Source organism: Sminthopsis crassicaudata, chromosome 3 (assembly GCF_048593235.1).
Source record: "Sminthopsis crassicaudata isolate SCR6 chromosome 3, ASM4859323v1, whole genome shotgun sequence".
NCBI lineage: Eukaryota > Metazoa > Chordata > Mammalia > Dasyuromorphia > Dasyuridae > Sminthopsis > Sminthopsis crassicaudata.
Window position 1 is genome coordinate 55,933,696 of NC_133619.1, and position 26,787 is coordinate 55,960,482.

The following is a 26,787-nucleotide window of genomic DNA, read 5'->3' on the forward strand; positions in this document are numbered from 1 at the left end:
TGTTCATTTTAATGCATTCAATCTGTTATCATTAATTTTGACCCTATGGCTGATCAATTGAACTATGCAACATGCCCTCATTATCCTCTTGCCAATCATTCCTTGTTTAAGTTTATATGATTATTGAGAGTGTGGCTTCTGTATGTATCTTAGTATGTACACTATAAAATGCTTGAATAAGAAACTAATGTGTGCTTTTCTTCCTCAGTATCTAGCACAGTTCCTTGTTTTTAAATCATATTTATTTATTGGAATGAATTCTAAAGAACAAGTAAAACTGATTTTATAGGGAGCTTTCAAGTTACAAAGCTAGTTTCATAGACAGTAGAAGACTATTATACATTTGTGGTTACTAAGTTATATCTGACTATTCCTAAACTCATTTGGGATTTTCTTGGCACAGATACCAGTGATTTTCCATTTCCTTCTCCAACTCATTTTACAAATGAGTAAACTAAGGCAAAAGGGGTTAAGTAACTTGCCCAGCTTCCTACAACTAGTTCACCTAAAGTCTTCCTGACTCCAAAACTGTCATTCTATCCACTACACCATTTAGCTGTCCCATGCAAAGTATAATAATCTAAATCTTAGTTTTGAGTTATTGTAGTCAAAAATATTCATCACCTGGTGACCAATCTGTTGTTGATGAGTCTCTGAAATTAGATATATTGCTCTTTGGATGGCAGCCTACCACAAGGCTGTGCCCAGACTCTGTCTAGATAAATAGAACTAGAGCCCAAACTAGGGCTTGGGGACCACAGCTTTGACTGAGGTATATGGATTTAGAAGGTGTTCATAACATTTACAATTTCCATATTGTTTACACGCAACAATGAGATATGTCCTTAAGTGATAATAATTAGTGCAGATGAAAAGCCAGCATATGGTGGAATGGAGTATACTGCTATCCCATCTGGACTTGTCCCCTTCCCTCCCCATGCAGTGACCTTGCCAGCAGAAGCCTTGCACTCATGTCTCACAGTGAAAATAATAGTGGGAGTGGTGAGAAATGTCTTTTTACATAGTCACTTAGCTTACCAAAAAAGGAGGAAATCCTCAGACATTGCAATAATGAACTTGGACTAAGCATTTTATTTAAGAGGCACAGTGCCAAGGGATAAAAAAAGAGGCAAAACTCTGACCCCCCCCCAAGGGATTCACAATTTAATGAGGGAGGCAATTGTCAAACAAATATATTAATTGTTTAACTGTTACAGTTGTGGTCTACTCCATTTGAAATAATCAAGCAGTTTTCCATTACTTTTTCCAGTTTATTTTGTAAATGAGAAAACTGGGGCAAACAAGGTTAAATGATTTACCTAGAATCACACATTGTGTCTAAGACTAGATTTACACTCAGTTCTTGTTTGCAAGTCTTGTACTTTATTCACTGCTTCACCTAGCAGTCTGTACACTTACAAATAAGCTATATGCATGATAACTAGGAAATAATAGAGGGAAGACATTATAATTAAGAGTTGGGAATGCTTCTTGAGGTAGATGGGATTTTATTTTATTTTATTTTTATTTTTATTTTTCTGAGGCTGGGGTTAAGTGACTTGCCCGGGTCACACAGCCAGGAAGTGTAGATGGGATTTTAAATAAAACTTGAAGTAAGCCAGGGAAGCAAATATGTGGATGATAGAATTGAAAACAGATTTGGGTGGAAATTTCCAAGATGAATTTAGGCTTATTTTGAGAAGGAAAAAAACAACTTCTTAATAATAAGATGTATATAAAAGTAGAATTGTCTTTGGGAGTGTTGAGTTCTTCAAATTGGAGGCTAAATGACAACTGGTGAAATGTATTGCAGTAGGATGTCTTTTGGAGTATTATTGACATACATTCCAAATCTAAAACTTAGTAATTCTGTTCTTTTTATATTATAATTCTCCATGTCTATTTCTTATGAATATGTATTTCTGTTTACCATTGGAAGTCTTACATTAAAAATTATGTTATTCCATAAAAGTAGTAATAGTATTTATTTAAAAGAAAAAATAATCATTAAGAGAAAGACAAGATGATGTTCAAACTTCCTGAAACAATTACCCGATTGTTAAACCTAAAAAGTCTGTAGTTTGAAAATTCAAAAATATAGTATATTAAAATAGAAATATCTACTTATAATTTATCACATTAAATATTTATGGTCAGAGTTCATTGAAGCTCCAATCCCTATGTTACCATGCTAATTCTTCAAGCCCTGCCCATGTAATTTTCTTTCTCTATATGGAACTATGTTATTTAATCCAGGTAGAGTCAATTCAAGGCTCCTCACATATGCACTAGAGAAGAAAATGATGGCTAAAAATCTCTCAGAGTGAACATAATTCTTAAATAATTGATCTATACAAATTTTATAAGAGGAAAATTTGCACAACCTTGTAGGGAATTCTAAATGACAACAATGAGATGTATAGAAAGTTCTGCTCATCTGTGTTAGTTGTGTTAAGCCAACCAATAAAATAAGTCAGCTAAGTGATATGGGATGCGCCAGAGCAGTGCTTCTCAAAGGGTGCTTTGGGGATCACTGAGGATAATGGAGGCACTTTTAGAGAGTCCTCGAGATCAAAAATCATGGTGGACTCCAAGTCCACCCCCCTCACATTTATCCTCATGCTACCTAGTTCCTCTGAGATTAACTGCCTCAAATAAAGTGGTACACTGAATCATTATGTAAACAATAAAATCAAAGTAGACTTTAAAGTCACATAGTATTCATTATTGGTAAGCACTTGCATCTGAAAAAGCCTAATGACCTAGAACAGTAAGAAGAATTTTTAAATGGCCTTTTAAAATGGTGGAATGAATAAGACATTAATACAAACAACACAAAGGTTGGTCATCTTATGATATTAGGAGGTTTTAAATATTTGTCATCCAAGAAATTTTTCACTGTGATATGTAGGTAAACTGAATTCTTGAAGAAAATGCCAGTAGAGCACATTTATGTCAAGTCTCAGGAAGGTGGAATATTGTCTAGGGATAGCTTGTGAGCCTTGAATGAAACACTATCATTTCTATGTTCAGAGAGGCTCAGTACTAGGTAGTGATTATTATTATTTTTTGGCTACATACACTTGAATAGTAAGGTTAAGGAAGGTTTTGATTACATAAGCAAAGTCACCTATCCCTAATGAATCTTCAAAGCTGAAAAAAACTTTAAAAAGTGAGGGTTGTATGTGGTAGCAAAGATGAAAAATCTCCACAAAAGAAACAAAAACAATATAAAAAAGTCTTAAAAGCTGACTGAATTCCAGATACAAAAATATAAAACCAAATCTCTGCTTCATTATTAACTGATAGGAATCAGTAATAAGTCCAGGATTTAGGGGCTCTATCTGAGATGTGAACAAAAGATTTCAGCTGCTCAATTTACTATAGCTTTGCTCCCTAGAATCATGAGCATAAGGATCTCAGAAGTATCAGCCCTTCTCCCTGTGGAGCCAACTTAATGAGGTACAGTGAATTAGAACACCTGGTTGGGAATGTGTCTGATTTTTGCCATATATTTATAGAGGTGTCATGGATTTTGAAGAACCTTGACTTGGGACACATGGAACGATAAGCTTGAGCTCAGAGAGTATAATTTATAACCCAAGTTATCAGAATTACACAGTATTGTGGTCTGGGGAATATAAAGCACCAAAACTTTCTAAAACTGAAATTCCTTCATAATGAAAGGAGGAAGAGAGGGACTTGGAAATATTGTACCATTTCCATCAGGGGAGAAGCAGACAGGTTTGTCAAGTGTTCTGTCCTGAATCTTTTGCCTCTAATGGGTTTTAGGATTGCCTTTAATGTTAGTTTGTTCCCATTTGTGAAAGGTATGCTTACATCTTTAGAGATTCTCCCTGGCAGGATAATAGATTAATTTATAGATTTAGAGTAACCATACCTCAAGCACTGGTTAGTTCAAAATGCCTGAATGGGGACAAGAGCTGAGAAATTCCTCATTTCATAAAAGGCATATAGTGCTTTTCCATTAAAGTGTTAAAAGAGAAGACAAGATTTTGGGAAATCCATCAAATTCCTTTCTTCAATTCATTAAATTAGAGAAATGGAAGAAAGGACCTATCTTATCTATCATTAGGGGAAGAGCTCACAAACAAAGGATGGAATCAGATCAACTTAAAAGTATTTTTAAGTGTCTTGGCACATAGCAGATGCTATGTACAAATTATTTTCTTCTTCCTCCCCCAGTCACATAAGACAAAATTGAGCCCAGTTTTCTTATTTATAATTCAATACATTTATTACAAAATAAACTATTATAGAAAGATATCAGATGGAAGTCCCTTCCTCTTCTGACATTCTGAGATCTTGTTTTCATGATCTGGTAAAGCAGAGACTGTGCTGGCCTTGGAATTAAGGTAAATGGATTCCAATCTCAAATCTAACATTTATCAGCTATGATTAAGGTCTTTCTGGGTTGTAGTTTCCATATCTCAACCAATAAAACCATATCTCAATCACCATGCTCAACATCATCACGAGGCCAAATTCTGTGCTATAGTCATTATTTTTAAATCTCAGCATATAATTAATTCTTAATTATTTAAAATAAACTGTTCTTTTCATGGGCTTGTCAGGTGCTTTGTGACTTCATATTTTACTTGATTCTCCTTTTCTAACCTTTACTTTCCCCTCACTTAACATGCATATGTATGTACATATATATATATATATATATATATATATATATATATATATATATATATATATATATATATATATATATATATATAGAGAGAGAGAGAGAGAGAGAGAGAGAGAGAGAGAGAGAGAGAGATGGTCAGGAGAATAAGATATAAATTTAAAATCAGATCCATTTTGTTGCTTGTAATTATACATTAAATTTTGTGCTACTTAGATGAATTGAGATAGTCACCTATGTTGTCACTTTTATGCTTTTAATTAAAAATGCCATAGTTTCCTAATTTCAAACTTTGAAAGGAAGAGAAGTCTCTTCATAAATAGGTAGGAAGTGTGTGGGCAGTCAAAATATGCACAGGTGTGATCAACTTTAATTAAGATACAAATCATTTTTCAGCAGATGGAAGAGCACTTCAATATTACTTAAAAGAATAATAGTCATACACTAAAAATATTAAAATGTAGAAGAAAAAAAAGCCAATTAATTTTCGTTCTTCTTGATTGATGCAATTCTGAGAATATATTTGTCAGTGGCTAAAAACTCTCAAACTTCACTACCAAAGAGATAGATGAATTTCCAAACTGACCAAGACATAAAGAAAATTTAGTTTGAAGGATGGAAGATTTTAAAGGCTTTAAAAGCCCCAAAGAGGATAGTTACTGTTGAATAATGTGTATTATGGGTATATGGTTTATATCCCACACTCTCTACTTCAGCCAAAGGGGACTAATAGTTCTTCCTTGAACTTTCCATATCATGCTATTCATTATGCAGTCTACCCATCCATTTCCCATGCCTGACATCAAGACAGTGATGTCTTGACTTGGAAATTAATTGAATGTAAGTGGAGCAGAAATGTGCAAAGTCATCAGCCTCAATTTCTTCTCTAGAGGTCAGTGGAAAGGTAAAGGTCAAGATAACTAGCAATGGCCCTAGATGCAATGGGAGACTTTTAAAAGTCAAAGTCTTTCCCAGGACTCACATTAATCAATTAGAGGCTAGGTGAGAATTGAGGCAAAAGATGATCTAATTTCCCTTCATAAAAGAATCAGTTTGTGGTTGTGCATCCTTCATTCCTGAAGAGGGTCAATGACATTAGGATGGTGATATCTTCACTTGCAAGTGATTTTTTTTTTCAAATAAATAAGTCATAATTAGATTTTCAAAAAAATTCAGAGCATTTCAGTGATCCTCAAACTTTTTAAATAGGGGGCCAGTTCACTGTTCCTCAGACTGTTGGAGGGCTGGACTATAGTAAAAACAAAAAATCACACTCTGTCTCCACCCCTCAGCCCATTTGCCATAACCTGGCAGGCCGCATCTGGCCAGTGGGCCGTAGTTTGAGAACCCCTGGTTTAAATCTTTAAGCTTGCATTTCAAATGAGCCTTCTTTCAATGTCTAGGGTCAAAATACCCATGGTTCAGATGGCCTGCATCATACCAGCTTGTATCCTTCAAATCTATCATTGTGTTTTGCATAGAATAAACTAGTTAGTCAAGCTTTGTACTTGGTAGAGCAGTTAGTTATTAAGGAGTCTCTGCAGACTCCATTCCAGAGGCTCTAGATTGTCTCTGCCACCATACAATTCTTGAACCTCTCACATTGAATTCTACTACTGAGAACCCTTTCTCTGATTGGCTGGACTTCCATTTTAAGCCATGTATACAGAAGAGCTAACTTCCATTGCACTATTTGGAATTTTCCTTCCTTTTCTATCTGTTCCTGTTTTAGCTTTCTCTTTAAAGGCAAGTACAATCTTTCATTCTGTTTGTATTTGTATTCCCAGCATTTAGTAGAGTCTACCAACACCTAGTAAACACTTCATATATGTTTTTTCATGGCTTTATATTATATAATGGACTTCTTTTGCAGCCTACTGAAATCCATGGATCTCTATTCAAATAGAGTTTTTATGTGAAATTAAATTAATAATAGAATTATGAAAAAAACAATATTATAGTCAGTATATAGGAAAACTAATAACTAATATTCCAGTACTGGGGATAATAACTAGTAATTCCAAAGTATAAATGAACATAAATGATATTACAAAATGTTTGCAATAGGCATGTGATATGAAAATATCTGATTTTTGTTGAAGCTCCTATGTTCTGTTGCCTATATTCATTAAAAAAATACTAAATTTCAATTTGCTGAAAAATAATTGGTAGAACCTGAATATAGGTCAAAGATATTTTTCCTTTAGTTTATTTTTCTTGGAGTTTTTCTCCATTCTTTTACACAATGATTTACGTGGAAATGTTTGCATGACTATCCATATATAATCTATATCAAATTGCTTGCATTATCAATGGGAGAGGGGAAAGAGTAAGGAAGAGAATTTGGAAATAAAAAAAATTGAAAAAATGTTAAAATTTAGAAAAAAGAAAATATTAAATGATAAATTTGTTAGAAGCTAGTAAAAAACTATATGTGTGTGTGTGTGTGTGTATATATATATATATATATATACATATATATATATATATATATATATATATATATATAATTGTAACTCACAGCTGAAATATAAACAAGGATAACTTAGAGTTTATTAGGGCCCTGGGTTAAGAACTCTCATAGTTAATTCTTAATAAATATTCACAGAATGGGAGTGAATGGAGTAAACAGGACGGGTGAGGTAGGCTCTATTTTCAATTTTTTCTCTAATTTTAGAGTGTCATTGAATGTCTATTACTTCTTGCTTAATGTTCTCCAGATTCAGGGACTCTGGGCCTGTGCTAATTTAAACACATTGAGTAAATAAATGAACCATATGGCCAAAGAACTCAAAACCCCAAGAGGGCACAACTCCCAGGTTCATAATCATTTGTCCTGGTCAATTTCTTCCTTATCATTTTCTATTGTTCGAAAAGAATTTTTAAAGAGAAAAAAAAGTTCAAATCTAGGAGACATTGACTTAACACCAAGATGGCTTATGCACTTGTCTCCTTAAATTGGCTATTTATGAGGCTCTTTCAAGTTCTTCATTGATTTTCCATGGAAGTAGGTCAGGGCAGCTTTTAAAAGGAGCAGCTTCCTGCTCTGCTTTTCACTTAGCTGTGAAGAAAGAGTATTAAAAAAATGATATGCAAAGCAGTTCTGTGTAATTATCATCCAGAAAAAAATATTATGGAAAAAACAGGCAAATCCTGGAAGTCAGAGAGCCACTTATTGACCATGCTTTATTTCAACACCTATTTCTTGTCATTGGCAGCATCTCCATTTATGAGAAAGGTGAGGTATCTTCCATTTATAATGTTTTATATGTGTGTGCTTAAACAAAAAGTTTTGTTTAAGAAATCTGTAAATCATTGCAATTTAACTTTGACAAATTATAAATTTTATATAAAATTATATAAAACATATATGTATGTATGTTTAATGAATTATCATATTTAAAATGGAAATTAGACTGCAAAATGATATACCTTAGGATACTTGGCAACATACTTCAAAGGAAAGAGAATTGAACTTGGAGTCATGAGATCCCAGCATGAGATCCCATTAACTATGAATTATAATTTAATTTATATTTTTATATAAGGTACTATATTACACCTCAGCTCTTATTTCTCCCCCATGCATACTCTACTTATAGCCAAAGATAGGCAGTTAGAGTTTTTACTACTATCTAGGTGTAAAGTGATTAAATTTTGGAGCAGTCAAGGAAAACAAAGAAAGGACAGAAAAGGAAACTTCTTTCCAAACAAATAAATAGCATGAATAAAGACTTACTACAAATAAGACTTGCTTTCTTATTAGCTAACGGGGCAAATCAAAAGTAACTAATGTAAAAATAAGCTAATGGGACAGATCAAAAGTTTGGAGCCCATTTCACTGATTAATAATGGATAAAGAATGATAGGGAGTAGTTTCAATGTTATTGTTCTTGTTTTTTAAGTCATTCATATTGAGTTTGAGGTGATTATAAGATGTACAAGTGAAGATTCCCAGCTTAGGAAGTCATCAGAAACAAGTCAGGCAAAGATAAAGGTTTATAAGTCATCAAACAGGTAGTTATAGATATGAGTATAAGTGAATTACTAATTGTAGATAAAAGAGAGAATGACTAAACTTCAAGAAATAGTTTCAATACATAGAATCAAAAGGAAGAAAAGCCAATTATAGAAATGGAGAAATGGTAGAGTGTAACTGATATAATTCTGCTAGAAAAAAATTTCAGAGGAAGGAGGAAATGATCATGTTGAAAAATTGATCCAGTACTCTGAGATATGTATGCAAAGTATATTTGATGACAAACATACCCTGGCCAAGGAATACTCTTCATTTGATTTGTATGTAACTTAGCCATGCATAATCTTGTGAGAAATCAGAAAAATCGAATAATGTTACCATTAGGTTCACTAGGAGGTGGATGAGAGTATCTTCAGTGCTTTGTGAGTCAGTGAGACATGGTAACTAGAGCTAGTGATGGTTGATGTATGGGTTCAGAATATCCCAGAATAGTATTAGTTAATAATATAACATAGTATATAATATAATGTACATTATATTATATATGAAGTCATAAGTATACTAATGTTATACATTTATTATTTACACCATATATACATGTATGTATATATTAGTTATTTAGTTATATTTTAGTGGATCCATAACATTTATGTATTGTCTATCATGGTACATGCACTGTGCTAAATACTGAGGACACAAGATGAGGAAAAGAGAATCCTAGTCCTCAAGAGGGAAATAATCTGATGGGAGAAATAAGCAAATGCATATGTACAATCAAGCCATATATAGGAAAATAGGAAATAATTAAGAAGAGACCTAAAATTTAGAGAAGTTAGAAAAGGCTTTCTATAGAAGATGAGATTTTAGTTGGGAATCTGTGATTTCATTAATAGAGAAAACTGGTGTTGATTGTTACTTTCTCTGCAATTTCTGTTTTTAGAAATGATAGAAGACTTCCGGCCAAGATGGCTGCGTGGAGGCAGACAGCTGCTTGAGCTCCTCGTTTTCTCTCAGAACTTACTTCATGACAAGCCTCAGACTTAAAGCTTGACCCAGAAAGAAATCCACAAATAATCACCAAGAGAAGACATCCTTGAAAGTCCCCAGAAAAGGTCTGTGTTTGCTCGGGGGAGGGTCAATCAGACTGGGCGCAGACTGAGGGCAGGCAGCCAGAGCAAGACAGGCAGCGCACACAGCTAAGACCTGAGGGGGAGGGGTGTGATCTCTGCCGTTTCTTCGAAAGGGCTTTTGCCCCAGTGTGGATGCTCCGTCTTGGCAGCAAGCCAGGAGCAGCAGAGAGGGTGTAAACACTGGAGGTGAAGATTAAAACCCCAGAAAGCCAGCATCTCTCAGAGCCCGGCCACCCTCAACCCCCACCTGGACTGACTCCGTGCATTCTCGGAGCCTCAGAGCGCAGACTCAGTACAGTCATTGCTGTTCTATTAGTGGCTCTCTGCTGCCCTATTCCCAGTCTGTAGAGGAAGCCCATTAATACCATCCAGCCCCATCCCCCGCAAAATAGACCAATTGTTTCTCTTGTCAGTTGTTTTCTTTGATTCCTACTCTGACAAAATGAACAAAAAATTCAAAAGGGCTCTAACCATTGACAGCTTCTGTGTGGAGAGGGAGCGGACTTCAAATACTGAGGAGACTAGGAACAGACTGTCCCCAGATGTATCCCCTGGGAGGGATATAAGCTGCTCCTCAATACAAAAGAACATCATAGAGGAAATCAAAAAGGCTCTCACAAGAGAGCTGGAAGAGAAATGGGAAAAGGAAAGGGAAGCTTGGCAAGAGAGCCTGGAGAAGTCATCCCATGCATTCAAAGACAGAGTGGATAAAGAAATCAAATCATTGAGAAACAAGATTAGTGAGCTGGAAAAGATAAACAACTCCAAGGAAAACAGGATTAGTGAGCTGGAAAAGGTAAACAACTCCAAGGAAAACAGGATTAGTGAGCTGGAAAAAGAAATCAGCTCTCTAAAAAATAAAATGGATAAAATGGAAAAAAATTCCATAGAAGATAAAAACTCAATTGGACAATTACAAAGAGATATAAAAAAAGTGAGTGAAGAAAATACATCATTGAAAATTAGACTGGAACAAGTAGAAATGAATGTCTCAAGGAGAAACCAAGAGGTAGTCAAGCAAAACCAGAGAAATGAAACAATTGAAAAGAATGTCAAGTACCTTACCAGAAAGACAACAGACCTGAAAAACAGATCCAGGAGAGACAATTTGAGAATAATTGGACTCCCTGAAAAATGGGAGGAAAAAAAGAGCTTGGACACCATTTTCGAGGAAATTATCAAAGAGAACTGCCCAGACATTCTGGAAACAGAGGGTAAAATAGACATTGAAAAAATTCATTGATCACCTACTGAAAGGGACCCTAAAATCAAAACGCCAAGAAATATAGTGGCCAAGTTCAAGAACCATCAGACAAAGGAAAAGATATTGGAAGCTGCTAGAAAAGAGCAATTCAGATATGGAGGATCCACAATAAGGATAACCCAGGATCTAGCAGCGTCCACATTAAAAGAACGCAGGGCCTGGAACATGATATTCCGAAAGGCTAAGGAACTTGGTATGCAGTCAAGAATAACTTACCCAGGAAGAATGAGCATCGTTTTCCAGGGAAGAAGATGGACATAAATGAATTCCATCTATTTTTGATGAAAAAACCAGACCTACATAAAAGGTTTGATCTTCAAATACAGAACTCAAGAGATTTCTAAAAAGGTAAAAAGAAATCTTGAGAACTATACTTCTGTCAAAAAAATATGTAAAGAACATACGTACAATTTATCTTAGAAACTAGAGGTGGAAAGGAGATTATATCATAAATAAGTGTAAAGTGGTGGTACTACATCTCATGAAGAGGCAAAGGTAACCTATTATATCTGAGAGAAAGAAAGGAGGGAGATGAACATAGCGTGTATCAATAGACGTATTTGATTTATGGTGAAACTTCTTCCACTTCATTGAAAAGTGAAAGGGAAGGAGTAAGCTAAGGGGAAGGGAATACAGTAATTTCGAGGAAAAGGGGTAAAATAAGGGGAGGATCTTTAAGGTGGGGGAGGGATCCTAAAAAGGGAAGGCTGTGAAAAGCAAGTGGTGTTCACCAGTTTAATACTGGATAGGAGGGTAAAAGGGAAGGAAAGGGGAAAAGCATAAGCAGGGGTTAATAGGATGGCAAGCAATATAGAATTAATCCTTCTAACCATAAATGTGAATGGGGCAAACTGCCTCATAAAGAGGAAGCAGTTAGCAGACTGGATTAAAAGTCAGAATCCTACTATATGTTGTTTACAGGAAACACACCTGAAACAGGGTGAGACATTCAAACTAAAAGTAAAAGGGTGGAGCAGAATCTATTATGCCTCAGGCAAAACCAAAAAAGCAGGAGTAGCCATCCTCATCTCAGATCTAGCAAAAACAAAAATTGATCTAATTAAAAGAGATAAGGAAGGGCATTATATCCTGCTAAAGGGCAGCATCAATAATGAAGCAGTATCAATATTAAACATATCTGCACCAAGTGGTGCAGCATCTAAATTCTTAAAAGAGAAATTAAGAGAGCTGCAAGAGGAAATAGATAGCAAAACTATAATAGCGGGAGATCTCAACCTTGAACTCTCAGAATTAGATAAATCAAACCACAAAATAAATAAGAAAGAAGTCAAAGAGTTAAATAGAATACTAGAAAAGTTTGATATGATAGATCTTTGGCGAAAGCTAAATGGAGACAGAAAAGAATATACTTTCTTCTCAGCAGTTCATGGAACCTATACAAAAATTGATCATATAGTAGGGCATAAAAATCTCAAAATCAAATGCAGTAAGGCAGAAATAGTAAATGCATCCTTTTCAGACCATAATGCAATCAAAATTACATTTAATAAAAAGCCAGGGGAAAATAGACCAAAAATAATTGGAAACTAAATAATCTTATACTAAAGAATGATTGGGTAAAACAGCAAATCATAGACATAATTAATAACTTCACCCAAGAAAATGACAATAATGGGACATCATACCAAAATGTGTGGGATACAGCCAAAGCAGTAATAAGGGGAAGTTTTATATCTCTACAGGCCTACTTGCATAAAATAGAGAAAGAGAGGGCCAGGGAATTGGGCTTACAACTAAAATTGCTAGAAAAGGAACAAATTAAAAACCCCCAGACAAACACAAAACTTGAAATTCAAAAAATAAAAGGTGAGATTAATAAAATTGAAAGTAAAAAAACTATTGAATTAATTAATAAAACTAAGAGTTGGTTTTATGAAAAAACCAACAAAATAGACAAACCCTTAGTAAACCTGATTAAAAAAAGGAAAGGGAAAAAGCAAATTGATAGTCTTGAAAATGAAAAGGGTGGACTCACTACTAATGAAGAGGAAATTAGAACAATAGTTAGGAGCTACTTTGCTCAACTTTATGCCGATAAATTCGATAACTTAAATGAAATGGAAGAATACCTTCAAAAATATAGCTTGCCCAGATTAACAGAGGAAGAAGTAAGTAGTCTAAATAGTGCCATCTCAGAAAAAGAAATAGACCAAGCTATTAACCAACTTCCTAAGAAAAAGTCCCCAGGACCAGACGGATTTACAGGTGAATTCTACCAAACATTTAAAGAACAACTAACTCCAATGCTATGTAAACCATTTGAAAAAATAGGGATTGAAGGAGTCCTACCAAATTCCTGTTATGACACAGACATGGTACTGATACCTAAACCAGGTAGATTGAAAACTGAGAAAGAAAACTATAGACCAATTTCCTTAATGAATATTGATGCTAAAATCTTAAATAAGATATTAGCAAATAGACTTCAGAAAATCATCCCCACGATAATACACTATGACCAAGTGGGATTTATACCAGGAATGCAGGGCTGGTTTAATATTAGGAAAACTATTAGTATAATTGACCATATTAATAATCAAATTAATAAAAACCATATGATCATCTCAATAGATGCAGAAAAGGCATTTGATAAAATCCAACATCCATTCCTACTAAAAACGCTTGAGAGTATAGGAATAAATGGACTATTCCTTAAAATAATAAGGAACATATATTTAAAACCTTCAGTAAACATCATATGTAATGGTGATAAACTAGAACCTTTTCCTGTAAGATCAGGAGTGAAACAAGGTTGCCCACTATCCCCATTACTATTCAATATAGTACTGGAAACTCTAGCCTCGGCAATAAGAGCCGAGAAAGAGATTCAAGGAATTAGAGTAGGAAATAAAGAAATCAAATTGTCACTTTTCGCAGATGACATGATGGTATACTTAGAGAACCCCAAAGACTCTGCTAAAAAGCTATTAGAAATAATTCAGAATTTTAGCAAAGTTGCAGGATACAAAATAAATCCACATAAATCCTCAGGATTTTTATACATTACCAACACAATCCAACAGCAAGAGATACAAAGAGAAATTCCATTCAAAATAATGGTCGATAGTATAAAATATTTGGGAATATATCTCCCAAAGGAGAGTCAGGAATTATATGAGCAAAATTATAAAACACTTGCCACAAAAATAAAGTCAGATTTAAATAATTGGAAAGACATTCAGTATTCTTGGATAGGCCGAGCGAATATAATAAAGATGACAGTACTCCCCAAACTAATCTATTTATTTAGTGCTATACCAATCAGACTCCCAAGAAACTATTTTAATGACTTAGAAAAAATAACAACAAAATTCATATGGAAGAATAAAAGGTCTAGAATTGCAAGGGAACTAATGAAAAAAAAGTCAGAGGAAGGTGGTCTAAGTGTACCTGATTTAAAGCTATATTATAAAGCAACAGTCACCAAAACCATTTGGTATTGGCTAAGAAATAGACTAGTTGATCAGTGGCATAGGTTAGGTTCACAGGGCAAGATAGTGAATAAAAATAGCAATAATCTTTGACAAACCCAAAGATCCCATATTTTGGGATATGAATTCATTATTTGACAAAAACTGCTGGGAAAACTGGAAATTAGTATGGCAGAAACTAGGCATGGACCCACATTTAACACCACATACTAAGATTAGATCAAAATGGGTCCAAGATTTAGGCATAAAGAAGGAAATTATAAATAAATTGGAGGAACATGGGATGGTTTACCTCCCAGACTTGTGGAGGAGGGAGGAGTTTGTGTCCAAGGGAGAACTAGAGACCATAATTGATCACAAAATAGAAAATTTTGATTACACCAAATTAAAAAGTTTCTGCACAAACAAAACTAATGCAAACAAGATTAGAAGGGAAGTAACAAATTGGGAAAAAAATTTTACAGTTAAAGATTCTGATAAAGGCCTCATCTCCAAAATATACAGAGAATTGACTTTAATTTATAAGAAATCAAGCCATTCTCCAATTGATAAATGGTCAAAGGTTATGAACAGACAATTTTCAGATGATGAAATTAAAACTATTTCCACTCATATGAAAGAGTGTTCCAAATCACTATTGATCAGAGAAATGCAAATTAAGACAACTCTGAGGTATCATTACACACCTGTCAGATTGGCTAAGATGACAGGAACAAATAACGATGAATGTTGGAGGGGCTGTGGGAAAACTGGGACACTGATGCATTGTTGGTGGAGTTGTGAAAAAATCCAACCATTCTGGAGAGCAATCTGGAATTATGCCCAAAAAGTTATCAAAATGTGCATACCCTTTGACCCAGCCATACTACTACTGGGCTTATACCCCAAGGAACTACTAAAGAAGGGAAAGGGACCTGTATGTGCCAAAATGTTTGTGGCAGCCCTTTTCATCGTGGCTAGAACCTGGAAGATGAATGGATGTCCATCAATTGGAGAATGGTTGGGTAAACTATGGTATATGAATGTTATGGAATATTATTGTTCTGTAAGAAATGACCAACAGGAGAAATACAGAGAGGCTTGGAGAGACTTACATCAACTGATGCTGAGTGAAACGAGCAGAACCAGAAGATCATTATACACTTCAACAATGATACTGTACGAGGATGTATGCTGATGGAAGTGGATTTCTTCAACATAGAGAAGAGCTAATCCAATTCCAATTGATTAATGATGGACAGAACCAGCTACATCCAGAAAAGGAACACTGGGAAATGAATGTAAACTGTTCTTTTTACCTTCTGAATCCAATTCTTCCTGTGCAACAAAAAATTCGGTTCTACACACATATATTGTATCTAGAATATACTGTAATATATTTAACATATATAAGACTGCTTGCCATCTGGGGGAGGGGGTTGGGGGAGGAAGAGAAAAAATCTGAATAGAAGTAAGTGCAAGGGATAATGTTGTAAAAAATTACCCATGCATATGTACTGTCAAAAAATGTTATAATTATAAAATAAAATAAAAATAAAAATAAAAAAAAAGAAATGATAGAAAATGCAACACATCCCCAGAGCGTTCAAAATTTTAGCACATATTGAATGCCTTCTCAGGTGACTTAGAGTAACAGAGATCTTTCTCTGTTTTCAACCTACCTGGTTTAGGTATCAGTACCATGTCTGTGTCATAAAAGGAATTTGGTAGGACTCCTCCAATCCCTGTTTTTTTTTTTCAAATAGTTTATATAACATTGGTGTTAATTGTTCTTTAAATGTTTGGTAGAATTCACATGTAAATCCATCTGGTCCTGGGGATTTTTTCTTAGGGAGTTAATATTTCTTTTTCTGAAATGGGACTATTTAGACTATTTACTTCTTCCTCTCTTAATCTGGGCAAGCTATATTTGTGAAGGTATTCTTCCATTTAATTTAAGTTATCGAAATTATTGGCATAAAGTTGGGCAAAGTAACTCCTAATTATTGTTCTAATCTCCTCTTCATTAGTGGCGAGTTCTCCCTTTTCATTTTTAAGACTAACAATTTGCTTTTCCTCTTTCCTTTTTTTTAATCAGATTTACTAAGGGTTTGTCTATTTTGCTGGTTTTTTCATAGAACCAATTGAGTAACAGACATCAAAACACTATCCATCCTTCCTTGGGAAATACCAATCTATATCTCTTCTCCCTTTGGAAACTAAACTCCTAAAAAAGACTGTCTTTTCCTCTCACCATCTGCAGTGAGTCAACTTTCTGCAGTCTACTCTCCATTCATTATACACCTAAAACTATTCTATTCAGAGTTATCAATAGTATAACATTCATCATAACAAATGATCTTTAATTTTATCTGTCTTCCATGTATAGAACTGGTAAATTCACTTTTGTGTCTGTGATTAAAGTCTGAGGCATAGGTACATATATACACATATCAAACACATCTTTCTTTATACGTATATGTGTATAACATATATATGTATATGCATGTACATGTATATGAATAATCATTGCAATTTTACCTTTGACCAATTATAAGTAATCTATGTTAAATTGTTGTATTTAAAGAATAATTGCCAAATCTAGATCTCTGTAATCTTTTATATTGTCAATTAACCTCCCTTTCCTTAAAAGTGTTCTCTCTAGGTCTTCAGGACATGATCTCTGCTGATTAAAATGCATATATATTTATATATACACATAAAAAGATATGGGTCTACACACACTGTACACAGACAAATGTGTGTATACACATATATAAACATATACATATGTTATAGACACACACAAATAGATGTGTATATACAAGTATAATGTGCATATGCATTGCCTAAGTATATATGTGTATATATGTATGAGTGTATTTATGTATTTGTGTGTATATATATACTGTATATATGTGATATATATATACATATATATGTGCATGTGCATATATAAATATAATATAAACCTTTTATATATATATATATATATATATATCCTCTTTTACATTAGTGTTTGATGTTGTCTCCCACATTAGACTGTGAGCTCATGGAAAATAGGGACTTTTTTTTAATTTTTATATCCAGGATCTAATACATAGTAACTTATAACACAGTAACATAGCAATATAAATACTGACTGACTGACTGACTTACTAAAATTTAAATTGGAAGATATCTTTGAGAATCCAACAACTGGAAACTAAACCATCATAACAAAAAGAAAAACAAAAATGTTATAATAAAAAAGGACCGTTGCCAACCATTTTCAAGAAAAATAATGACCTAGAAAAATTTGTTTTCAATAATATCAAAATAGTGAATACTCATAATCTTCAAACTATAAATAATGAAAATCTTTCAAAAAAGATATAATGGTAGTCATAAAAATCCTAAAGGAACAGGATGAAGTATATATCATTCCAATTATTCAATCAGTTTGGTGGAGTTATTTTCATGTTTATTTCAGATGATGAGCTTATATTCCAACTCTATTAATTAAATTACAAAAAGCCATCTTTTTTTTTTTTTTCCCTGCACAGTAGTTCACCAGTATTAAATATAGAAGAACAGGGTAATGACTTGTTGAATTGGGAACATTTCTATTTGAACTACACTAAATGTAAGAAGAAAACAGTAAAAAAAAATATAACATTCATTTAGCACTGAAAAATTTGCAAAAGTTTTAACTACACTGTTTCAATGGGGGCAGATCTGTAAAGTGGAAATTATTTAAACATATATTAGTATTATTACAGTCCTTTTATAGATGAAAATGCTAAGGTTTAGGATTGTTTAGCTACTTTCCTTTTTTCTGACGGAATAACAAATTTCCATCTAGATTTTATTTCTATGTGGCCTCCTTTCCTGCCAAAAAATACTCTCTCTCTTTTTTATAATTATAGTCTAATGATTCATAAACTAGAAAAACCTGGACCTCCATAGCCCAAAGATTCACAGCCTGTTCAATGGAATAAATCTTAATCAGAAAAGGACAATACAGAAAAGTGAATTTTTTTCTTTCCCTGAAATAGGAATATGCCAACTTCCTGAACTGTGACTATTGCCCTTCTGGGCTCAATTTACCCTAGCATGCCCTGAGGGCATGGGAGCTATTCCAGAATTTCAAGCCTTGAACTTGAAATTTGCTCTGTATTCTTGAGAAGTACCAGAGATTCAATTGCTTATTTGTGTCATTCTATAAAGAATAGGAGATTTAATTAACCTGGCTTCTAATATATCATAACACTAACAGGTTGTTTTGAATAAAGAAGCAGGCTGAATTTCAGCATTTGAAGAATCCTCTTGGGATTTTTTTCCATTTATGCCAGTGGCTTTGTCTTTTCTTATAAAAGTGGAGGGAAGAATTAAAAAAAAAAAAACAAAAACATGTGTTTTTTCCAATACTAAGAAATTGAGGAAAATATTTCAAATCCTCTATATAGCAGAGGAAGATTCTACCTGAAAGTGTGGGCATGCCAGCAAACCTGAAGAAACAAGCCTAGATTTATGAAGTTGTTTCTCCTCCAAAATTGCTCAGTGGCTTTGTTCAGTCACATTTTAGTTCATTTACGATTTGAGTTCAATAATGCATCACCATTAAATAGACTGAAATTCCTTTTTAAAATGCTGGTCTCCATTATTCTCATGAAGAAAACACACATGGATATTTCTACCTCCAAGTAATGGGAAGCAATCATTCATTTATGCTGGAGGTGCTGATTATTTAGGTACTACAAAATGGTACACAGTTAAATGTTTTATTGCTATCTTTATTTTTTCTTCCTTTTAATAAATCTCTCTTGAATGAAATGGAAATTCCTTTAAGTGCACAGTTTAGAGAAGAAAAAAACAGCTTCCTTTTAGCATCTCTTGGGTAAGACTAGAGGGGCTAATTACATTTATGTGTGTATATTTATGTGTACACACATGCATATATTCACTCATGTATACATGTAGGGTTGTTGTGAGGGCTCAATTACCTTAAAGAACTACATAAATTCCAGTGACTGTTATTATTATTAACCTACAGGCACCAGTCTCCCTTTGTCCGATTATGACTTAATTCTCAGAGAATTCTAGTACATTTCTACTGAGCTCAAGCAATCTTTAAAAAGCATAATTGGTGTATTTTGGTTAATGTTAATGTTTAACAACTAGATTCTCCAGGGAAAAAGTGTATGCAAATATCTGGACAATCAACAAAACCCAGATTTTTTTAGTGATACCCAAGTTCTGCAGTGATAATGCTCATATTGAAACAGGTAATTCAAGCCAGCTGCAGCTAGCATATCCCTTTATGTCTTCATGCATGCTTATTTGTGCAGGTAGGTAATTATGTGGGGAGAGCACCAGATAAGTTAGAAGACTTGAAGTTCAATCCATTCTCAGATATTCTCTAGCTTCATGACCTTGGACAAGCCACCTAATCTTGCTGTGAGGCTCAAATGAGATACCTAATGTAGTATATTCTAGTATAATAGTTTATTCTATATTCCAGGTTTGCTATATAGATGGAATGAAATTTTAAAAATTTTAAAATATTATACTATTGTGAGTTCTTATATTACATGATGGCCAAATAATTATTGCACATATGGTCACTAGGATTTCATTTATTTACCAAAACTACTTATATTTTCCTTAATACTCCTCTTTTCTCCCCTTTATCCTTCTCTTCCCTTTATAACTATACAAATCAATTAAACACAATTTTTGGATGCTTCCAATTCCTTTTATAAATAAAGTGAAGAAAGCAGAGTTATGTGCACAGGGTCACACAGCTAGAGTGAGTCTAAGATCATATTTAAAAGCAATAAGTTATTTTCCTAAATTCATTCATAGTGCATCACTTTACAGATGAGGAAACTGAAGTTGCTCATTTGAGCCTCATAAAAAGATTTAGGTAACTTGTTCAGACTCATGAAATTGAAAACTATCTGAGAATGGATGGTGAGAAAATAAATATTTGTTATCTAAATCCTGTAAGATTTTTCATAAAAAACAATAAACTATGTTCATCATTTCATAAACACAAATCTTATGAAGAAAATTATTGATTATTAATTTTTGTTAAAAAAAAGTACTCTGAAGGATCAAACAGTCTAAGAATCTTAAAATGGATGGTAAATGTCTACATGGGCATCAAACACTAACAGCTGCTGGCCACAAAAAAGTCGATCAATTATTTATAAAATTATGTCTCCTTCAGTGATTCTATTAGGCTATTCCCAGAAAGTCTATTTCTTTTTTAACTGAATTGTTGAATTTAGGCAAGATAATCTCATAGACCAATCAACTAAGGTATCCCATGAACTTTAAAAATCAAAAAAAATCTTCCTAAAATGGCTGTCTTCCTCAAAATGCTTGCTATAGTTTAAAAAGAATATTATTTGAGGCACCTACATGGTGCAGCAAATTAAGCATGATGCTGGAGTCAGGAAGACTTAACAGTAAATTTCCTCACACACATCAAAAAGAACATTATATATTTTAATATCCTATCAAATTTTCTGATGTTTTGAAGAGGCAGTATGATATAATTATTAAAAAAACAAGCATTAAGTCAGGAAGAATATAATTCAAACTCTATTTTTGACCCTGAATAAGTAACAACTTTTTGGTGTCTCAGGATTGCTGATTTTTATTGATGAAGTACATTTATATACCAGAACACCATATACTGATTAAATCATGTCTGGAGGTCTAGTTTTGAACTCTTCCTCAGATATTACTAATTGTGGGACCCTAAGTAATTTAATAAACTTCTTCTAGTCTCACTTTCCTTGTCTGTAAGGTGAGCCAGAGTAGATTTGATAAATAGCTGATGCCCATGTGACTCAATTTCTGATTCTGTGATTCTAATACTTGACAGAAACACAGCCTAATCCATCTTGCAATTCTAGCACTTTGGTAACATGTGATAATGTTTATATATGTATGTGGAATGATGAAAAATAGCAAAAGATGCACAATTGTTGTAACCTGAGCTGGCAAAGTTTGCTGTGAAAATATTAGTATTTAATGTACTTAATAACAAAATTACAGCATGAAAAAGCCATTCTGATCCCTCAAACTCAACTCTTTCCCTCATTTCTCTTGACAAGATATTTTAGGAGAAAAAGGAAGAAAAATAAAAGAATGCCTGACTGTAATAACAATACAACATCAGGCAGAATGTGAACTTTAGATGCAACTCTCTTCAATCATTCATAAATATTCATGTATTTGGAAGAACAACATCAGAATGCCTTGGAAATATAATTTAAAAGTAAGGTTTCTACTGAAAGATATCTTAAGGTTGAATTTATAAACCCAAGAAACAAAGGAAATGATTTATAATCTAGAACTACTAATTAGCTACCTTTTATCCTATTGTTTCAACTTTTTAATTATAAAGTATGAAAAGCCTATAAAGTGACAGGATTAGACACAAGATCATAACTCCTAAGGAAGTTCACTTTCACTTGATGTGATTTTCTTTAAGTAAAATGGGAATGGGGGCCAGGAGTTTTCTTCCATTTAGTTCTGAATTGCCAGGGTTGATAAACCTGGAGTGTATAGCTATTACCTGTGTTTTATTTGCTCATCTCTACCCTTATAAAATGAGAGTGCTAACCCAGTAGGAAGTGAGTATTGGGGGATAAAAGTGTTTTTTTCTCTTGGGGAACAAAAAATAATTTACAGTTATTTGTAAATGGGTTGTGTATTTCTTTCACAGACATATGAGGTTTTATTTATCCTAGTTCCAAGCTAACACTACTTATGCCAAGTTATAAATGGAGATGTTCACAATTTCAGAAAACACCCTCTTTTCTCCATCTCATAGACGATATATATATATATATATATATATATATATATATTTTTTTTTTTTTTTTTTTGCTTGATATGATGGAAACACAAGGGGATTGAATTAAGATAAATGGATTCCAATTCTAACACTAAGACTAAGAAAATGTTTGTAGTAAATAACTTGAGGCTATTTCCAGCTCCCTTATTGTGATCCTAAAATACTATAACCATGAACAAGTCACCTATGTATAGCCTAAATTTCTTTATCTCTAAAATGAAGATTAAAAATACTCTCAAATATAATTTTAATAACCTAGGAGTGAAAGTTATCATTAATTCAGAAGTAACTGATAATTGGATATTCATTTGCACTGACTTTTTCATCTTTGACTTTTCAGAAGAAAAGAGAGTTCTTTTATGTAGTCAATGGGAGAAGTCAGTGAAGTGCCAAGCTTAAAAAAATCTGACAGATGGATTTTTCTTGAAATAATTTCATTAGCTCAACATTTCCCATACATATGCATTTTCCAGTAACTGGGCACAGTTGCCAGCTGAGGCTGTCAAAGGCCAGCCCCATAAGTACATAGGTAAGCAAACAAACAACACCCTCCTCCTCCAAAAAAATAGCATCTTAATTATAGAGATGATAGGACAAAGATACAAAATGATGATTTTGAGTATACAAATCTATATAATAGATTTTAAATAGATTTATAGATTTTAAGTGGCTTGCATAGAAAATTTCTTTAGCTACATCTCACAACTTAGACTGTGTCAATTCAATGCCAGGCAAATGAATGAAGAAGGGGAAAAAATTCACCCAATTATGCAAATGTATGGTATTATTAGAAAAGACATTTGAAAATTGGTTTTACACAATGTATTCTTATAGATCACATAGCACCATTTATTTTTGGCCTAATTATACTTTTTATCACCCTGATTTCTTGTGATTATATTTTGTAGTGCTTACTCCTTTTTTAAAATGGAATTACAACTCTGTCCTGTAATTTTTTGCAATTTTCATTTGTATCTTATCTGAACAGAAACCTTTTTCTGGATTTACTGTGAGTAATCTTTTAGGATTAAATCATTGCTTTAAATGCTGAAGTAAAGTAGGATTAGATCTATCACTGGCCTTTTTTTTTTTTTTTTTTTTTTTCCTGACCAGTCTTTGCTGCTGAATTCTTCTTAGCACTTAGGACCTGGAAATTAAGAAAACAGAACAAAAATCTTGGCGATTATCTAGGGTCTTTACCAACATCATATTTTTACAAATGAGGAAAATGAGACTTTGTACCTCATAGCTCTCATACATAGTTACTAACAAAAGCAACTAAAACAGAGAGTTACAGATTGTAAAGTCAATGTTCTTTCCTCTACTTCCTTCTTTGGTTCCTTATGAATTTTAGACACTTTATAAATCAGTTAACATTTATTAAGTGCTTACTATGAATTGTACCTTGGAAGTATAAAGATAAGCAAAAGAGGGGCAGCTAGATGGCACAATGGATAGAACACTGGCTTTAAAGTCAGGAGGACTTGAGTTCAAATCTAACCTCAGAAACTCCTTAGCTGTGCAGATTACTTAATTCCAATTGTTTAGCAAAAAAAAAAAAAAAAAAAATTAGCAACAGAGAAGACAATTCCTGCCCATCAAGTGCTTACATTCTAATAAAGGAAGAAGGGAAAATTACATACTAAAAGAAGTTAAAAGTGGTGGGGAGGGCTGGGAAGAGTTGACAGTATCTGGCACAAAGTATCATAGAAAACCTTTGGAGAGACTCAGAAATGTAGCCTGGAAAGGAATGAAGACATGGTTGATTTAGGCTTCCTCTTTTAAATATTGCTTTTGAGAAGAACCAGCCAAATAAAGGAAGGGAAAAGAACAGAGAGTATTTCCAATGTGTAAAGCCTAAAGAGATTACATGAGCTTCCCAGAGTGAAGTGGGTTGTGGAACATTGTAGAAAAAGATAAGAGTAAAGCAATGTAATTTATGTGAAGGTCGAATCTAAAAGTGTTTAAATTAATTGAAAATGACATTTCAGTATGTAAGAGACATGTAACAGAGGTAGGTAAAATGTCTAAATTTAAGAAGTAGAAATAAACCCTAAAGAATTAAATCTCTGAAAGGGGCAATACCTTATGTCATTGTCTTTTTTTTACCTGCTCAGCATTTTTTTCTAATTTAATCAAGTTGGCTAGGGAGTCTAAATTGACCAGGGTCTGATGCTCTGATAAACCTCCCAATGAATTTTTTTTTCTTCTTTTAGTTTTTTCTGGTGTTTTTCTTACTATATAGGGAAAGAGACTGAACTTGTGATTTTATTGGCTCAGGGAACACCCTGTGCCATATGAAAAATAAGTATCAATGCCTCAAATTTCAACTGGTACAAAGAGAAAAATTTTTCCTTACATGATTTAGTGTGAGTTTGGAATAGGGAATGGGCCTGTGATTTATTAATATAAGGAAAGCCCATTCAGTAATGAAAGCTCTCCCCAATCTTTACTTATCATCTTAATTTCCTGTAGCACTGAGAGAGTAAATGGCATGTTCACAGTCGTAAGTCAGTATGTATGCATTATCATCTTTCAAATTTTTAGGGTTGTTTCTATAAAAATTTGTACTATTTCAACAAAGAATTGGACAACTGTTATGAATTGTGATCTCTATGTTAGATTGAATAGCTACATAGATGAATTGATTGAAACCAGGAAATAAAAAGCAATTAAGAATGTATTGTAATTATTTGGGAGTCTCTAAGTGACTTGTTCAGGGTCACCAAGCTAGTAAACTTCTGAGGTCATATTTGAACTCATATCTTTTACAGAATGCTTCCTTAACTAGACCATTTGTAAAAAATCAGGTTTATCTTTATCTGTATATATTGGATTTGATTTTTAAAAGAAAAAATGTGGACTCAATTATATCTAGAACAAAAAGAAAACTTACTCTCTGCAGGTTCTTTTGATCTTCTTCCACTGGAGGACTTCCTCAGCAAGCTTCGTCCTGAGGTAAAGAGGCTGGTGAGCTCTTCTAAAGGACTTGTGGGAGTTCTGGAGCGGGAGCCACTCTGAGATGACCCATAGGTATTGACAGAGGCATTAACCATCTTCCCTCCTTCCTGTAATGTGTTTCTGGCTGTAGAATGAGGCACTGATGGAGAGCTTATTGAGATGCTTCCTGAATGCAAAGATTCATAGGGTGGTGGTCTTTTGAGGCTTAAGGGGGTAAGTGATCTCCCCATACTAACAGGAGAAGGTGAAGCAGAGTGACTTTTAGGATATCCATGTGGAGATGGTGTTCTATATAAAGTGGAAGGATGGGGAGGTGATGAAGAATGAACAGAAGAGGAAGAAGATGGTCCATGAGCTGTTGTCTGGTCTTTCTCTGATTTGGAATGACCAGAGGTATGAGATGGCAGTGATGATGGAGATGCTCCAGCCTGCTGTTTGATGTAAGACACATTTTCCAACACAGGAAGCTTTGTGACCTCAAGCGGAGTTAAAGGTGACTCATCAGAATTGGGGGAACACTGGACAGGTGCTGGTGGGAATACCAACAAGGGGGGTCTATGAGACAGCAAGTTTGGAAAGGGAGGGGGGATATCACAAAGCAAACCCTTTGGAGTACATGGCACTGAGGACTTGGCGAAGTCTAAGTCAGGCACTGTGGGCGTAGCACACTGAGAAGAGCAGCTGTGATGGTCAAATTCGCATTTTGACTCTTGGCCAACATCATCAAAAATAGGATATTTCATTTCCTCATAAACTGCCTCACTTTGGTCATCTTCTTCTTTTTTAAAGTCTCTTAAAATATTCCCCACCATTTCAATGTACACAGGCTCCTCTTCCTCAGCATCAAGAGCAGGACTGCTCACCTGTGACAAGGATGTGTCCCGTGTCAGCGAAGTCTTTGTAGGCCCATGCTTTTTAATATAGGTTTCATCAAAAGATGTGCTTAGCTGGGTATTTGGATTTCGCTTAGGTTTAGGAGGAGGAATCTTCTTGGAATATTCATCACTGTGGGGTCTGGGCTTGGATGGCCCTACAATTAAAAAAGATGAGTATATTAGGAAAAAATGTATTATCATTATTTATTTATTTTTAAAATGGATTTGGACTCATGGTGAAAAATCATTTATTAGAGGAAGGGATATGATGATCTCATTACATTAGCCCCCATTAAAAAAAACAAAAACAAAACATTGCCCAATCCCATAACACATTCCATATTTAGTTGAAATCTGTTGACAAGCTATAATAATACATTAATTTTTAAAATTTAATTATTATTTATTATTAAAATTAATATAATTATTATATATATATATATTATATATATATAAATATATAAATATAATTAATATAAAATTAATAAAATTAATAATTAATTTTCAAATTAATCTAAACATCTAAAAATTAATCTTCAAAGATTAAACAAGAAAGAAATTCATGAAAAGCATATGGATTCAATTGATAGGAATGGCCACAAAGATCTCATCAAATGGTGAGATTATTCCAT

General features: G+C 33.7%; 1 protein-coding gene across 2 annotated transcripts in view; it reads right to left on the reverse strand.

The window, feature by feature from the left end:
• Positions 1 to 26,787, reverse strand: part of NYAP2 (neuronal tyrosine-phosphorylated phosphoinositide-3-kinase adaptor 2) — a 322,006-nt gene that overhangs the window by 86,366 nt on the left and 208,853 nt on the right. For both annotated transcript variants that reach the window (XM_074298579.1, XM_074298580.1), the window contains one exon: positions 25,216 to 26,310. In XM_074298579.1, the coding sequence (XP_074154680.1) occupies positions 25,216 to 26,310 (1,095 nt within the window). The remainder of the gene's footprint in view (positions 1 to 25,215; positions 26,311 to 26,787) is intronic.